The 16,797-nt window shown below is 35.3% G+C and overlaps 2 protein-coding genes across 3 annotated transcripts in view; one reads left to right on the forward strand and one right to left on the reverse strand.

The window, feature by feature from the left end:
- Positions 1–304: 304 nt before the first annotated feature.
- Dhc16F (Dynein heavy chain at 16F) overlaps positions 305–16,797 on the reverse strand; it is a 102,659-nt gene continuing 86,166 nt past the window's right edge. The window contains exons 61-69 of the mRNA XM_090106837.1: positions 10,207–10,408; positions 9,770–10,010; positions 9,462–9,662; positions 8,455–8,696; positions 7,060–7,350; positions 4,020–4,172; positions 2,400–2,597; positions 1,292–1,415; positions 305–826 (exon numbers count right to left, since the gene is read on the reverse strand). Of these exons, the coding sequence (XP_089962963.1) occupies positions 597–826; positions 1,292–1,415; positions 2,400–2,597; positions 4,020–4,172; positions 7,060–7,350; positions 8,455–8,696; positions 9,462–9,662; positions 9,770–10,010; positions 10,207–10,408 (1,882 nt within the window). The 3' untranslated portion in view covers positions 305–596. The remainder of the gene's footprint in view (positions 827–1,291; positions 1,416–2,399; positions 2,598–4,019; positions 4,173–7,059; positions 7,351–8,454; positions 8,697–9,461; positions 9,663–9,769; positions 10,011–10,206; positions 10,409–16,797) is intronic.
- On the forward strand, positions 12,267–16,584 carry LOC149910860 (uncharacterized). 2 transcript variants are annotated; one of them, XM_090120040.1, is made up of 5 exons: positions 12,267–12,794; positions 13,066–13,146; positions 13,526–13,633; positions 14,223–14,518; positions 15,661–16,584. In XM_090120040.1, exons 1-5 carry the CDS (start codon positions 12,710–12,712, stop codon positions 16,012–16,014), a joined length of 924 nt encoding a protein of 307 aa, XP_089976166.1. In that variant the 5' UTR covers positions 12,267–12,709; the 3' UTR covers positions 16,015–16,584. The 2 variants fall into 2 exon arrangements, with proteins under 2 accessions (XP_089976166.1, XP_089976174.1); XM_090120048.1 differs by having other exon boundaries at positions 12,270–12,794; positions 14,238–14,518.

Consider the following 16,797-nt stretch of genomic DNA (forward strand, 5'->3'; position numbering starts at 1 on the left):
ATGTAATTGTAAAAGGTATTTATTATATTCATTATATATTCCATTTATGAACATGTCTGAAAAATAAACCAACCTCGCATCGTTGCAACGATTGTCCGAGAGATGGCACCGTGCGATCTGTATGCAAGAGCGCCATCGCGTTGCAACAGAGTACATTAAGAGATGCAACGTGTGCCGCTACGGTTGGTTTATTATTTGTCATTATTTTAATCAGTTTACTTCGACGATATACAGATAGCGCAGTTCGTGTCTCACTTGAAATTATCGGTAGTAGTACTACGGAAGTGATTAATAAGTTTTATTAAAAGAAAAGCAATATCGAAGTACAAAGTAGCTTGGCAATATTATACGAGTGGACGAATGTTGCTAACATGTAAACGTTTCCTGGCCCGTATGAGCTTCGTATGACGTTGTTAATATTTACATTTAGCAGCATTTTCGGATATAAGGTGACAGCTAGAAGTTGTTCAAAGAAAATATACCTTCTGAAAGCAAAGTTTGTTGTAATTTGATTACCATTTTTTTGTTTTATACCATTTTTTACACGTGGCGTATTTTAAAATGAAACAACATTTTGCGAGTGCGATATTTATTATTCAATCAGTGATCTGGGTGAGTAGGGCTGTGCCTCGTATGATCCAGAACTCGGAGGGCATGTCTGCTGGGAGGAGGACGGGTAGCACAAAGTTGGTGCTATGGCCGGTGGTGGAGAGGGTCCCGGCCCTTTCCGAGGTCTTGTACAGGGGAGCTTCGTACCGCGGGTCCGGCTTCGGGAGGGACAGCACTGGCTTGAACCACACCACCGGGAGCGAGGGGTTCATTTGACCTGACAAAAAAAGTTTGTCAAAAAATTAAGTTCTGGATCAAAATAGTGTTTTACAAAAAGAAAAGCTAAAAAAGTGGTCAAAACTAATAATATTTTGGGGTTTCTAAATGCACACAAAATATTCGTTATATTCACATTGAATATACTGTAACAGGATTATTAAATTCCCTAGAACAATAGGTAATGGAATATCGCCCGCCAAAATGTGTTTCAAACTAGTTCTGTGTGTGAAGTTCAATGCTTTTGCGAAATGTTTCTCTTTGTTGCGATGCGAATTTTGAGAATAGTTTTTGTGCACGTGCGTTTTTAATAAAGTTTTATTTGATATATTTGTGTATGTTGGTTTCAAACGCCCATAAGCAAACATATACTTAATAAAATAATATATGACAACAAAAAATTTCTTAGTAACTTGAATATTCAGAACTAGATATATTATTTATACATATCCCTATTCATACAAACCTGGCAAAGCATCAGTGAGACAATTTTTCTTGGTGTCCCACCGACCCGCATCTATAAAAAGTCCATGGATGTTCACCCCATCCTCGGGCCTCTCCAAATTTCCAAAAACTGTGGGCGCATCATCCTATATAACACAAAAAATCATATAATTAAATGTACATGATAGATCAGCAAAATATGCCGTTAAGATATAACTGCATGAGCATATTAAGGCAACAATCAGCTATTATGAAAAAAACAAAAGTCATATTACAAATTTGAGTACACTGCATCGTGCGAATGTTAAAATCATTTACCATGCACGCGACTGATATGAACATAAATTAAAACGTAAACAAGTCATTAACTTCTTTAAAATCGTAAACAACCTTTATGCCTTATCGTAGATTAAGATTTCTATGCAGCAAGCGAAGTTTTCTGTTTGCGTTAATTTAATTAAGGCTCAAAATCAAGTTGTGATCGAAGCATATGTCTAGTGTTATTGATCGAGGGGAAACTGCCCTCCATTCAAAAATACACCCTCAGACGAATCTACGACATAATAAACTTATAGCAAGTACAGGTAGTAAGTACTTAGGTCACCCAGAGTATTGTTTTTGTACGTTGTACAATTCAAAATAGTTATATTGAAGATAAAACGAAAATCCGAAATACTTTAAGTCCTTCCCATAGTTATAAGTGGTTATAACACGATTTTCTTTATATAATTATTGCACGTGCGTGCCAAAACAATACATGGCCTATACATAAATACAATGCAAAGTGTGTATTATTATGTGTCAATCACAATATATTCACCACAAACTAACATAAACTAAACAACACTATAATATTATCCGTGCGTGCCAAAACTTACTCTTATTATTAAAAACAATACTATTGCCTAATGGTGTTATGTGATACTTATTATCTTCGTGCTAAAACTTAGGTACTCCTAATACAACCAATACAAAACGATACTTTAATGATAAGGTACTATTTTCTACACAAAAACTACTAAACTAAATTAATCACTATTATTGTGAGCGTGCCAAAACTTACTTCAACAATACCATTCCTACGATACGTGCCATTTTTCACTACAAAAGTTACTTAAAAACAAACATACCTTAACCTTCCGCTTATTATACTTATACACGTCTTCCTGAGACAAAAAGAACGGTACAGGCTCAAAGTCGAACATCAAAGCGTCGATAGGAACTCGATACCGGCGCGCGTAAGCTTGCAGCGAGCCAGTTAGCAAGCCTTGAGGGAAGAACAAGCCAGATACCCAGCTGCTCACTTGAGCACCCTCTATAAGCCATTTCTGTGAATACCCACTTAATTTAAATATTGGTTTTTAGGGGATTCCTTTCAATGTTAGCTAATTGATTTTTATACTTAGGAAGGAGTAATTATCGAGTTGGTAGCCGATTATTCTCGATGGTTTCGATATATTGAATCGACATTAAAATAGTGACTAGATACACGTGTCTAAAAGTTTTAATAGATTAATCAACATTGATATAACTAGATAAAAAGTTTTTAGTTTAAGTATTTTATGTTACATATTCGGCACACTAGAATAAATAGGCAGGAAATATGCGCTTATAATTGCGAATTTCATATAAAATGTTTGCATAAAAAATATGCTATTGCGAATCGTGATATCTGACAATTTCTGAGTATCTTTTAGCTATTTCCATATTTTTCTATTTTCACATTTCAGTATATTTATTCTATAAAGGACAACGGAATGTTCATTATGGGAATAGCTCAATACAAATAATATAATAGAATTCTTATCCTGCTCGGAAATAAAATTCTAGTGTGGTGTATCTCTGACCTATAAACCCGTCAACCTACTGACATGATCCGGGGCACTGGGTCTCATGTGTGTTGCACTAAAATTATTAATTCCTGTTTGAGAAAATACGATAGTTCTAAATAACTTTTTGACAAGTGTGTAACTACGTACTAACACTTATTTTTCAATTCGATTGTTATTGAATTATTATAAAAGTGTGAAGTTTACTAAGATTCTCTAGTACTCTATATTATGCTATAGCAAGTTGAGCAATATCTACAAAGGTAACAATATGAAATCGAAGAACGTGCAGTATTCTACGTGACATAAAAGATAAATCGAAACATGATTCTACAAACTATTTCTTACGAAGGAGTGTCTCCTTTCTTACAATGCAGTTTCATTCAACACGAGTCTAAGCTTTGCACAGATCTTTCGTTATTAATATTTTACAGGACCTTTTTATTTATATTTAGACTTCAAAGTACATAATAATCAGTTATGAGATCAATAGTACCTAATCGAATTCGATTAATGACTAGTGTGTGTTTTATAACTAGTATTAAAGGCTATAGTCGTTGTGTACGGTCATTAAAATTTGAAGCATACAATCTAATTAAAAGTTCTTGTACGATTCTTATGTCATATATTGATTCGTGTGAGGTACTCTGAGAACTTACATAGAAATATTATAAATTACGCTGATTAATTAAGGGGGTTAAAACTGTACTGTATTAAGTTTTGTAGAACATGTAGAACACTACCAAGTTATGAAGTCATCTTGACCAGCGTTGAAAAATATAGTTTTATTAGGATCATAATGCATCATATACATAACTAGCAGTGCACCCTGTCTTCGCCCGTTGTTAAAAAACTTCAACTTTATTATAGTATACATAACATATTATTAAAGTAAATTTCTACACATATTAAAATTCTTACCTCTATAAAGTCAACCCTCAACGTAAGATCATGTATCCAGCTACCAAGTGACTTGAGCGAGTTGTAGCCCTGTCTGTGCCACATGGCTGGGACTTTGTTGTTCAGGAACGAGTTGAATACTTCCTCGTAAGCTTCCGACATTACCACTACACCCTGGATAGAAACTAGTGTTGTAGCTAAGAGCAAATGTGTATCGAATGTTGGGAAAGATAGGGATAAACTTCTTTGTCATTCCTCTGAAATGTATACGAAATTTTCTACCTATTTTACACTTAAATACACATATTTGAACTATCGATATAATTAGGTAGGTATATTTATTTGCAAGAGAAAAATGGTAATCAGCGTGTTACCCGATCCTCTAAAGTAGTTACTACCCTACGTCGAGATAGGCAACTTTTAATTACTTATAAAGTTCAAATCTTGAGAAAAACGGTGAATATAAATAAGATTGAAGAAATCATTCAACATCTAATGATTAGAAATAGAAAGATTGGAACAAAAAGTTAGTTTTAGAAAGTTTTTCCCGGTTAGTAATAGGTTCGTAAACGCCCATTAATTTTTAAGTTTTGTGTGAGACAAAGACAATTTGTTACGTTTTAGTATATAATATAGTTTTATCTCATTCTATTTCATAACCATTGTGTAACGAGCGAGAGAGATAAATCTAGGTTTCAGCTTTCACTGCTTCCAGTTTCATTTCAAAGGCTCTACGTATAAAATATACCTGTTGCATTCAAACACGTACCAAACTATTATAAAATTATATATCATAACATTATACACATCAAAAAGTAACTTATCTATGTCTTAAAGAAGTTCATTAACTTATAGTTATGTAGAAGGACTTTCATTAGAAAAGTTTCCTGAATTTATTTTCCTATATCTTCGACTGTTTCAAAAGGCCAAATTAACCGATCTATAATCCAGAACAATATGAGCTACTATACCGGTTGCATTGTGCCTATATAAATACAAATGCATAACTTAATCCGTTAGCCATTTGCAAAGCAAACACAAAAGACCAGCGCCCAGCGTATCTAGGTCTCCCGGGCATTTGAAAGTTCTAGGAATTGGAGGGGGGAGGGGGGGAATACACGTGTGCGAGATGACATGCGCGGTGAGCACCACAGCATCGATTAGTGCTCCCCCCGGCCTGAGTCTAGGCTCAGCGCACTTCATAAAATGCATATTTCGAGTAATCAAATTGATTCGTTTGATTTTTTTAGAGGGCAGCTTGTATGCGATGGACTTTATTGTATGGAAAACTGGGATGTTTTGATATGAAGAATTTTTTTTAGATTAGCTTGACAAAATAATTTTTAGTAACAAAAAAATATTATTTATAATTATTCATTTTTAACTAATTTTGAAATACTTAAGACTTAACGTTGATACATATTCATTCATGTAGCTATTCAGCTATTTAGCCAAAGAATTTAATTTATTATCGCAATTTTTTTTTGTTTAGAATTAAGAGTTGACACTTGTAATCGTGATTGGAACACAGATGGCACTATACTCGCAGTTCTCTAACATCTAATTCTCTGTACATAAAATAATTTTGAATTAGGTTAGGGTTGAAGGAGATTTATTTGTTGACACGTGTACTTATAACAAAATTGTTTTCAAATATTCGATAATTCTATGTAGCTACCCGGTATTGATCTGCCCCCTCATAAAGAGAAGAAAAGATAATATAATCCTACATCATTAAATTTTAGTGAGTAGGTGTAGGTAAAGGAAATCTTTTCCCCGAGTGGGATGCACTTATTTCTATTTTAGTACCGTAGCTTATTATCTTGCTTAAAAAGACTTTTCCATACAAAAGGTATGGAAAATAACGTAGGGAATCGAACTGAGGACTTTTTGATTATGTCTGCATGGTACCTAAGTTAATATACCTACCACAATGCCAGTAGTGTTAATTATTTTATCAAAGAGATCGATAGAATTTTCAAAGGGTAAATACCGGGAAACCGTTATACTTTTATCTAATTTAAACTTTTAAAGTTTGAAAGTTAGTTAAACTTAGTTAATAGATAGATTCTCAGCGTGAAGTTTTGGCTTTGGTTTCATTAAGGTAGCGGAGCGGATACAGGACTATAAGATTAGAAATAAGAATACATACCTACATATATCTAAATACCAATTATTATTAGTGCAATTTTTGAAAGTATAAGTATTCTAAAGTAACTATGTAATATTTGTTAGATTGTCAGAACTATTCAATACAGGTTGTATTGAATACTCCTTTCTTATTTAATATAATATTAATATCAAGCTTGCAAATGAACTGATGATGATAGTAGATTTCTAAGAAACTAATTTTATATCCAAGGGAGGTCTGCAGTTCGTATCTAATAACATATGCACAATGTATTGGAAGATGAATACACCGTGATGAGTTGCATCGCAAACCATTTTGTTTATTCGCTGAATAAATATCAATATGGTTTCCCATATTAGCGATGAAATAAATCCGTTTACCCCCCACCCCTCCTCCCCCCGCTCCCTTCAGCGGAACACGCCTCCATATGGAGCTCTCGCTCGCACCGTTGCCATGGCAACGCGTTCTATTATGGTGCTGCAGCTGTTTACGGAGTTAGAGCAAAAAGATACGGATCCCTAAAAGCTGTTAATAATATTGAATTTATTTATGAAAAAAATATAATTTTGTCTTGGAATATCTCTATTAGATTAAGATTTGGAATCCGGAAAGGATTAGATAATATGTTATAATAATTTAATAAAATAGTTCCTAGATAAAAAGAAGAGTCAGATATTTTATGTTGGAAAATAGTATGTCTCTTATAACTCTTTAAGCTTTCTGAAAAAGGTTTAATGTGGACATTTAAAATAAAATTTAGAACAATAGAAGTTAAGAATTCGAGTCGAAGAGTTGCCTAACTCGAACTACAGATGCTGGGAGCATCATTACCTATATATGTTTTGTTTCTATTTGCTTCCACCAAACTTTCTAAACCTGTGGTCATGTTTAAAACTCAATTGTAATAAGAATATCCAAGGTTCCACTTACCTTGATAGCCTTCTGCAGTTCATTTAACGAGGCGTGTATCAGCGCCAGCAGTTTGTTAAACCTGTCCGTTTCATGCAAGAGCACAGTCGTTAGCGAGTGGAGTTGACCCATATCGTCTGGCACCATGAGGTCTGGGTGTATTTGCGTCCTGTCTATCTTAGTGGCCACATTAGCGCGAGTAGATTCACAAATCCGCCAGACTATTTGTTCTGGCGTTTCTCCCCCACCACCGCCGCCTGTACGCGGCTGTACGTCCACTATTGTCTGGACTAGTGTGCTGGTTTCTTTATTCTGCAAAGGGGGTTGACTTTGAATTTGTCTTGTAAAGATGTTTTTCTTTTAGGTCTTACTTATACATACACTGGCTGGGAATAGTATCCGTTCTTATAGTGCTGCGTAAGTTAATGATAAAGTTAGTTACCAATTTTCAAATTGTATACCTACAAAAAATAGTGTCAAATGCATTGTCGATGTCAAGTGATTTCGAGCATTGGAAGATACACATACCGTCAATATTGTATAACTTCTGCGAATGTGGAAGCCATTCAACTACTTAAACTTAAAAAAAAAAAAAAAAAAAAACATATGAACGCTTTCAATAGAATCTTTGAACCGCTGTCCTATGAAAGCTGCCTACGTATGAAGCAGAACTACTTTGTAAGCCAACAGATCACCAGGAATAACCCCAGGCACGTAATGTCGCCATAAATGTGTATGAATAAGGTACTAAATGCGGCCACGCGTAATATCGTGCTCTCGAACGAAATAATAGGAGATAATTTTCACTGGAGCCTAAATAATCAGGAATAATAATTGCTCTTGGAATAAACCCCACAATTACGCATAGCAGAACACCCTGTATTTCGGCGTATTGTAAAATTACCTGACATGTTTTAATAAACTATCACTGTTCACGAGAATTCTGGACATGCATTTATGCTCGCTAAAATTGAGAGGGTTGATTGACATTGTTCCTGAATCCACAAAATGTAGCGGCAAATATCTATAGGAAGCAAATAAAGTATCATAAAGCTAACAAGTGGTTTATTTAAATGGACATTCGCAATCCATACTAATATATATATATATTTATTAGTCCATGCTAATATTATAAATGCGAAAGTAACTCTGTCTGTCTGTCTGTTACTCAATCACGCCTAAACTACTGAACCAATTTGCATGAAATTTGGTATGGAGATATTTTGATACCCGAGAAAGGACATAGGCTACTTTTTATTGCGAAATATGTAGGTACCACGGGCGAAGCCGGGGCGGACCGCTAGTCATGTTATAATTGGCAATCTCTATTATCCAATCCGCCCTACACACGCACGTACGTAGATAGATAGCATTTCGATTAACAGACCAATCACACAGGTATTAACGATTGATTACCTCAAATGCAATATTAGCATTGTCATGCATCCCGAATATTTCCGGGTCCTCTATCCCGGGCAGAGTTTCGATGTACTCACGGACCTCTTCCAATTTGTCTGCCCGGGGACAATAGTAGGTCCCAGAGGAGGAATATTTATAGTCTGGTTCGAGGGTTGGTGCGGAAAAGAAGAGAGTCAGTATGGTGGTGAGGCAGCGCTGGTCCCACATGTCGGTGACCCGACCTCCATATGTTATTTGACCTAGGGATAAATGATTTTGCTTTTTTATGCATTCAACATTTCTGGAAACTAATGGGATCTTGTAATCTCGAATCTGTTCAAAGTGAAGTTCTATTCATTACGCGACTTCTGAAGTTCCCGTCAAGCAGCTGTTCGGAATAAGTACAATGTTAAGTCGAGTCAGATCATTTGTACTTATGAGCAGATTCTACGAAATATTGGTAAAGAGGTTCATATCTGAATACACTTTATGTTCGACATATATATTCTTGTGTTTCATTTATTCATTCACTATAATGCATGAGCACTCAGAAGTTCGAATATTCGAGACGAAAATGCATGTGGTCATGAAGTATTCAAACCGTCGGCCGCCGGTCAAGCGCTAATGATTGGTCGTATTTTAAATCAATAAATATTTTGTAACATTGACATACATTTGTGCTGTTTAAGTAGGTAAGTTAGAAATAATATGCTACATATTATGCTATAGAAATTTGAATTTGAGAACTTCTTTACACGCGCCCGTCAGAAGGTGACCAATTAAAAATTTTGTGCTGTATAAAAGTTTAGGAAACATACATAAAACCTGTAACTATGCTACGTTGTAAATTAAATAAAAACGAGAAGCTTGTTTAGCAAGTCAGAAATAATAAACCATCCCCTGTGACCAACGTTCCTAAAAACACAAGAGGACTACATTCGTAGATATATATTAATTTACCTATATTTTAAAGCGAAAAATGGTTCGAAAAAACAAATATTTTCCTGTTGAAATTTTCCACTTACTGGTAATATACTCCAGAGCATCCCAGGGTATGTGTCCATCTTCGCAGAACATTTGTAGGTTTAGCATGGCGCATTCACGGTCGCTGTTATTGAACTCATATGTGATGTTCCACCCTAGGGGACCGAACTTCTTGCGCTCTTGGATGATGGCGTGGAACATGCAGATACCGAAGAGCATGGTGCGCCAGTCCTGACCGAGAACTAGACAGGAGTGGTACATTTGAACATAATTAGTAATAAGACATATTCACATGTGCGTTCAAGATATATATTTTCTTCTCTATAACTAAGATTGGCAAGGTATCTACCATGATTTTCAAAGAAGTCCTCGTCCATTTCAATCATGGCCCGTTTGACGTTCGCCTTCAAGCCCTTCGGTGGTTCGTTAGTGACCTTCACGGAGTTCTGCAGAACAGACACCGGGAACTTGGGAGTGGGCATCGAACTAAGGTACAGCCTGAAGTCTGGATGCAGGCCACTGTTCTCACCGCCCATCTGGGCGACTATCACTTCGAGACTCAACATCCATGATGCCGCCAAGTGACAGTTCTGTGGAATAAGGTCTATTGTAGCTGTATTACAACGTATAACACTTTTTTGAGCAATCAGTTTAGGAAGTTTTATAAATCTGTGGTGTATGCGGTAGTCACACCTATGTACATTGCTTATATACCTACTGCTACTTGCTAGTTTTGCTAAACGAACAACTTCCTATCTAAAAAAAAACTTAATAATTTGTAAGCACCTGCAGGAACACCCAATCGCCCTTCGGTTTCGCTGCGTTTATCATCCTCTCGGCGACGGGCCCTTGTCCCTGGCCCAACGAGATGGAGTGCAACCGCTCCCGCATCCCCATTTCTGTGGCGAACTTCTGGAAAGCTCCAAACGGATCAGATCCCGTGCTCAAAACGAACACCAGCGGTATTGGCGCTGCTGTGTCTGCGTATCTGAGAACAATATCATTCTATTTAGATTTTAGTGGTTTTTTTCTAATATTTGAAAATTATTTCAACATTTTTCAAAGTTCAATTTTTATGGTTATTACGGCCGAACTTTGGACTAACTATAAGGTTTTGTTGATTCCATTTTTGAAAGCTGCTACTTCTCGTATTTTACTTTGGTCTAGTTTTTACAATCATGCTATTTAAGAGAACCCGTAACTATTTACATTAAAAATAGTAAGAAAAAACTGCAGTTTTATTAAAAAACATTAATAAGAGTCCAAGGCCAAAATAAATTAGGTAGGTAACTAGTTTCTTAACGTTTAACATGAAGCATTGAATGTTGTTAAAAAAGTTTTTATAGTAGGTACCTATGCTGCTTCAAAAAAGAATAAGCTCACATTTCGTATTATGTATATTCATCGATTATCGCAGAAACTCATAAACTTGAAGCAAGTTAAACCATCACAGTACGAAGTCGAACGCCGGCGGCGATATATTTCAAGCAGCTTTCATTGATTTCCTATGAAGTAAGCAATTGGCATCCCCAATGAATTATGTACGCAAGTAAAGATTTATTTATAGACACTGAAGTTTCAGTCAGGGCAGCCCTAGGTAAGTCAAGGTCAGTTGTTCGCTTTTCCGAAATAGGTAGAAAGTGACAGACGTTGCACTTGCATCCCAGTATTTTTACACTGCATCTCTACTCTCTTCATAGTAATCTATATCTACGATCTATAGTCTATACTCTATACTATTTATTAACATTAAGTTATAGAAAGAGCTTGTTTGTTTGAACGCACTCATTTCAGGTACTCGATAAATCTTTCACCGTTGGATTTGTACGTAATCCCTAGGTGCAGGCCTGTGGGCCGCGGTTTCCCTCGCGGACAAATTCGCAAACGACACAACGATTGTGTCATACAAGTATTTTTATGGCTAATATATATTTAATTTTTAATTTATAGGCAGACATTTACTTACCACGGTGACTACGGGGGCAAACACTCACGTAAGTGTTTGTTACGTCTTAATAAATTATATTATAATTTACTAGTTATAATTTATAATGATAAATAAAATAAATTACGTTTAAAATACATATGTTTAAAATGTTTAATATTAAAACGTATAATATTCAACGTATAAACAAACTACAGACAATATAATGATAATAAATATTCTAAATTTGTTATTTTATAAGCTATTGTTTTTTTTTAATAAATATGTATATTTTTCCCGCCTTTAAATTGAAGAATTTTTAAAACTTTCGTTTGCGCGGGAATGCATACATTGACACTCGTGTTATTTAACAAAATGGCGGTATAAATGTTGCCATGTAAAGATTATGTCCATGAATTTAGGCGAGCACATTGCCATCGTGTTAACAATCATCACTGAGATCTAAGGCAAAAGAAAATATGAGATACACATAATAACCATTAATTGAAAAATTAATTTAGACTGCAAGATAAAGACAACCTTTAATAATATTAAATGACCTAGTAATGTATGTGTATTGTGTAATGCGTATAAATTTATACGCATTACACATACATTACTAGGCCAGAAAAACTCAATAAATATAATTATGATAATAGAAGTAGTAAGAAATATGATTTTTATTAGTAATTAAAATCATCTTCAGTGAGATTTGTCAGGTAAGATGATAATGGTTTCAATAATTATGAATGAAGATAATATTATGTTAAATATAAATAAAATAAGCAAATAATATAACTTTTCTGATCGATCTAAAAACTAAACATTTGTTTTTAATTTATTATTTTGTAGTTAGTTTTATTTATTATGTTCGCTGTATTGCATTGGTGTTAGAAAATATGGGGAAGATTTGCAAAATGAAGTGGCAATACCAAGTTCCCTTATTTTGTCATAAAGTTCTGAGTTAATTTTTGTTCTACAGTTTGGTTGGCTTCCAATTTTATTAAACTTATTACCACTACCTTCTTAGATTTTAGTTTAATTAACGGAAATAGTTTAAATTTAACTTTCCTTTGTTTGTGCTAACGTCTACAAGGAAGATTTAATAAAAAAAGTGCATTTAACCAAATATTCCAAAATATTTCACTTTTATACGGAACATATTGTACGTATCCACGTAATTTTGTCCTGGGACCTTGGCGGCTGGCTATTATTACATTTTAGACGGCCGGCCGAAATCGATATAAAGGCCGCGAAAGCAGTCGAACACTGCATTTATTGCAAGACCATCAGTCGGAACAGTCGTGCGCGAGTCTCCGAATTAAGAAATTAAGGATCAGCCCTAAGTTGAAAAGACTTGCGAAGATGGCTATCACACTGCCACAAGATTCTGATTATAGAACGGCCAAAATTGTCCTCAACAATGGGCTCGAGATGCCTGCAGTGGGAAGTAAGTACATACTTTTACAACTTTTTTAAATATTGGAATATGTTGGAAGTTTTAAGATTTTTCTTGTAAAATATCCAACCCCCTAATATTTTTCATGACTTTCAACAAAGTGACTTCCACATGTCTCAGCAACCAGTTGCATTTAAAAGTTTTAAACTTTGTAACTTTTGGTTACTTTGAAATGTTTAGTGTAGAAGTTTTTAAACATGAGATAACTTAGCATTTTAGATTTATTCTGGAAATATAACACAAGATATAATATTTGTTTCAGTGGGAACATATAGAGTGAGAACTGAACAAGAAATTTTCACTCTAGTCGACAATGGTTTGAAGGCTGGCTACAGGCTATTTGGTTAGTTTAATTTTTATAATATATAAGTTTGTTAATTTACATACACTTTTTTTACTTCTTTGAATCTCAAATCTTTAAATCTTTAGTTGAAAAATTTTTGAACTACCTACATTTTACAGTTTGAAATTTCTAGAACAATTTCTTTGTTTAAGAATAATCTTCTTTATTTTTCTATTTCAATTTAAACAATAAAGGTACTATAACCTATTGCAAGTTTTAATTTTGGGAACATATTAGGAGAGATACAGGATGAAAACATATTTTACATTTAAAACTTTGAATTATTTCCTTGCTTATTCATAATCTATATTTCAACCAATTCTTTCTTTCAATGAATTATGGAGTTACCAGTGTATTTATTACTTTCATTTGTCTCTAGATACTGCTGCAGTCTACGGAAATGAAGCTTTCCTGGGCCAGGCCCTTCGCACCTTGCTGCCGAAATATAACCTCGAGCGAGAAGATATATTCATCACGTCTAAGCTTGGTAAGTAATACTTTATCGTGAACTGCACGGTTTTGGGTCCAATGCTAAGTGTTTAACACAGAAATAACCAATGATCACATTGCACTTGTAAATAACAGTATAGAAGTATTAAGAGTTATAAAAGTCTTGTTTTCAATTAGATTGATATTAGGTATTTAGAATTCCTGAAACTTCATTTGCATATTGAAATGGGAACGTTGAGGTAGGCATGTATCAATGCATTTATAAACCTATAGAAATAGGAATCTGCAATCATAAGTTACAAGATTAGAGTATTTGTGAGGAAAAAATTATTATACCATACTTAAAGAAGTTTGATGAGGCAGGATAGATGTAGAAATCAAAATCTATACTATATGTATACTATGGTAGGGGCAATAATGGCCCCTACCATAGTATACCTCTTACCCATTACGAGGAATAGGTACTGAAGGGATTTTATCAAATAACGTCATAACTCATCAAGGTGAACCAAGTAACAATCATAAGACCCCCATACCGCACTGGGTGACTAACTAGACCTGTGCTTAGGCTTGCATCATCACTGCTTGAGTTGCTTTGCATATTTACATTAGCTTTTTACTCATAGCGATAAATGCTTCAGCACCGGCCGACCACGGTAGTGTGGCGGTTCCCAAAGCATTTGTGAAGTCCCTGAATAACCTGGGACTGGAATATATCGACATGTACTTGATCCACTTCCCGGGAGCGGCGAAGGTGCATAACCAGTCTCCGCAGAACGCCCTGCTGCGGACTGAGTCCTGGAAGGCCATGATTGAGCTGTACGATGATGGCAAAGTGAACGCTATCGGTGTGAGCAACTACACCATTGCGCATCTCACCGACTTTGAGAGTAACCATCTCGATTTGCCTGTTGTTAATCAGGTATGGTATATTGTGATTTTTTTTTCATTTAGATGATGCGCGCGCGCTGCTGCTTCTGGATTCATTCATTTCTTTTATAAATATATTTTTTGTTGTTTTTGGGTTTCATTATTTGTTTGTTTGTGTCATTGTTTGATTTTTTGTTCTTTTTTAATTTTATGTTTGACTAGCGGTCCGCCCCGGCTTCGCCCGTGGTACATATTTACGTTTTCTCTACATAAGAACCATCCTCAAGTACTTCAAGGAATATAATAGAAAAGAATAATCGAAATCGGTTCAGCCATTCACACGTGATGCCGTGACAACGCGAAACGGGTGCAGACCCGCCGCCTTTTTAATTTTTATAGCTCCCGCTGCGCAGCGCGTCGCGCGGCAACTGATACACAAAAATAATCCTTATGGCATGATTCTGTATTCACGCGCGATGACTTATAACGTATTTCATGTATAACTTTGGTGTTTCTACACCGATTTACATGATTCTTTTACTATAACCTGCCCAGGAGTATGAAGAATAATTGTGCCAAATTTAGTTAAAATCCGTCGGGTAGTTTTTGTTTCTATAACGAATATACAGACAGACAGACAGACAGACAGACAGACAGACAGACAAAAATTTTACTGATTGCATTTTTGGCATCAGTAGCGATCCCTTATCACCCCTTCATAGTTTTTTTTGAAATATATTTCATGTACAGAATTGGCCTCTCTACAGATTTATTATAAGTATAGATTTTTGGTTTTCTGTTTTGTTTGTTTGATCGACAGCGAGATTTTATCACATGTTTTCCTTTTTTTATAAGAAGGCGCGGGCGAAAAGCTTAGTTTCAAATAATTATTTAAAATTAATTACCCAGTCTTATGTATATTTTTATTGCTTTGTTTCATGAAAATCGGTCAAAAAAAACTTAACTTAACTTAAATCTTTTGAATAATTCTTAGAGCTAGCGTGCACGAGCAACTTTGTCTCCGCAACTATTTTGTCTCTCCCACCTATGGGCTAGTATGAAAGTGCGCGCACGTAGCGACGCAACTCCCCATACAAATTGATGGGAGAGACAAAATAGTTGCGGAGACAAAGTTGCTCGTGCGTGCCAGCTCTTAGGCATTATAGTACAAAATGTAACATTGGACAAACACAGGTGGAGTTCCACCCGTTCTGCAACCAAGCTGACCTGCTGCAGTACTGCAAGTCGCAGTACATCTGCGTGCAGGCCTACTGTTCGTTCGGGGGTCTGTCCGTCGGTTCCAACGACCTGATCGACCACCCCGTGGTCAAGAAGCTGGCCAAGAGCTACGAGGCTACTCCCGCCCAGGTCCTGCTGGTGTGGGCTCTGCAGCAGGACGTCCCGGTGATCCCGAAGGCGACCAGCCCTCAGCACATCGAGGAGAACATAAACCTCAATTTCAGGCTCAACGAGGACGAGATCAAGTCTCTCACCAACCTAGCTCCGGCCACCAGCCGATACGCCTGGGACCCGACTCACGTCCGTTAAATGTTTTCAATGTATTATCGATTTCGATTTGGGGATCCCTAGCAAAATTTTAATGAAATCAACTCTCTTTCGTACTCGTTATTTATTTAGATTTAATTATTTATTTTTTCTAGTGTTGTTTATTTGTTTTATTGATTTGCGTTAGAAAAATTTTAATTGTTCGTTGTGTTTTTTTATATAATTTTTGCATTCAAGTTTAGTTGTAGTTGAATTTATTTCCGCTAAGTTAGAGTTCAGTTTAACGCGAACTTTATTACCAACTGTGATATTAATAGATATTATAATTCTTAAAAAGATGTTTTTTACGTTCAAATGTTAGCTATTTGTTGTTATAGAAAAGGTGTTTCTTTCTAAAAGTTAAAATTTCGCCCGAGATATTACCCCTATTCTTAAAACTTTACTGTATAAAGTAGTGTAAACGTTAAACATGTTTGAAACATGTCTATTATTATTATATCTAAAATTTAGTTAAAAAAAATTTAAAACATGTAAGTACCTTATGTATTAAATGGCATATGATACGATTTGGCCTATGTGCAAATAAATGTTGGAAATAAATATACCATCAACTGTGACTTGTTTTATTTTTACCTTTTCTTGGTCACATAACACACAGTCATCAGTGTAGTTATTAACGAGTGCCGATATTTTTAAAACAAATTAAAATCACAGTAGGTTAGAAAAGGATGTGCCTGATTTAGTAAAAGCCCATTATCACACTGTTTGTATGCATTTTCTGAGAACATTTACAGTATGTAATATATATTATTTTTTACATCATCA

Source organism: Colias eurytheme, chromosome 1 (genome assembly GCF_061535395.1).
Source record: "Colias eurytheme isolate Ceu_HAF_F1 chromosome 1, ilColEury1 Martin Lab GWU primary, whole genome shotgun sequence".
Lineage (NCBI taxonomy): Eukaryota > Metazoa > Arthropoda > Insecta > Lepidoptera > Pieridae > Colias > Colias eurytheme.

Bases quoted from the DNA above. Each gene is read 5' to 3' on its own strand.
- LOC149910860 (XM_090120040.1), top strand. From the start codon at position 12,710: ATGGCTATCACACTGCCACAAGATTCTGATTATAGAACGGCCAAAATT. The intron at 13,634-14,222 runs GTAAGTAATACT...TTTTACTCATAG, and splicing joins ATTCATCACGTCTAAGCTTG to CGATAAATGCTTCAGCACCG. The intron at 14,519-15,660 runs GTATGGTATATT...GGACAAACACAG, and splicing joins ATTTGCCTGTTGTTAATCAG to GTGGAGTTCCACCCGTTCTG.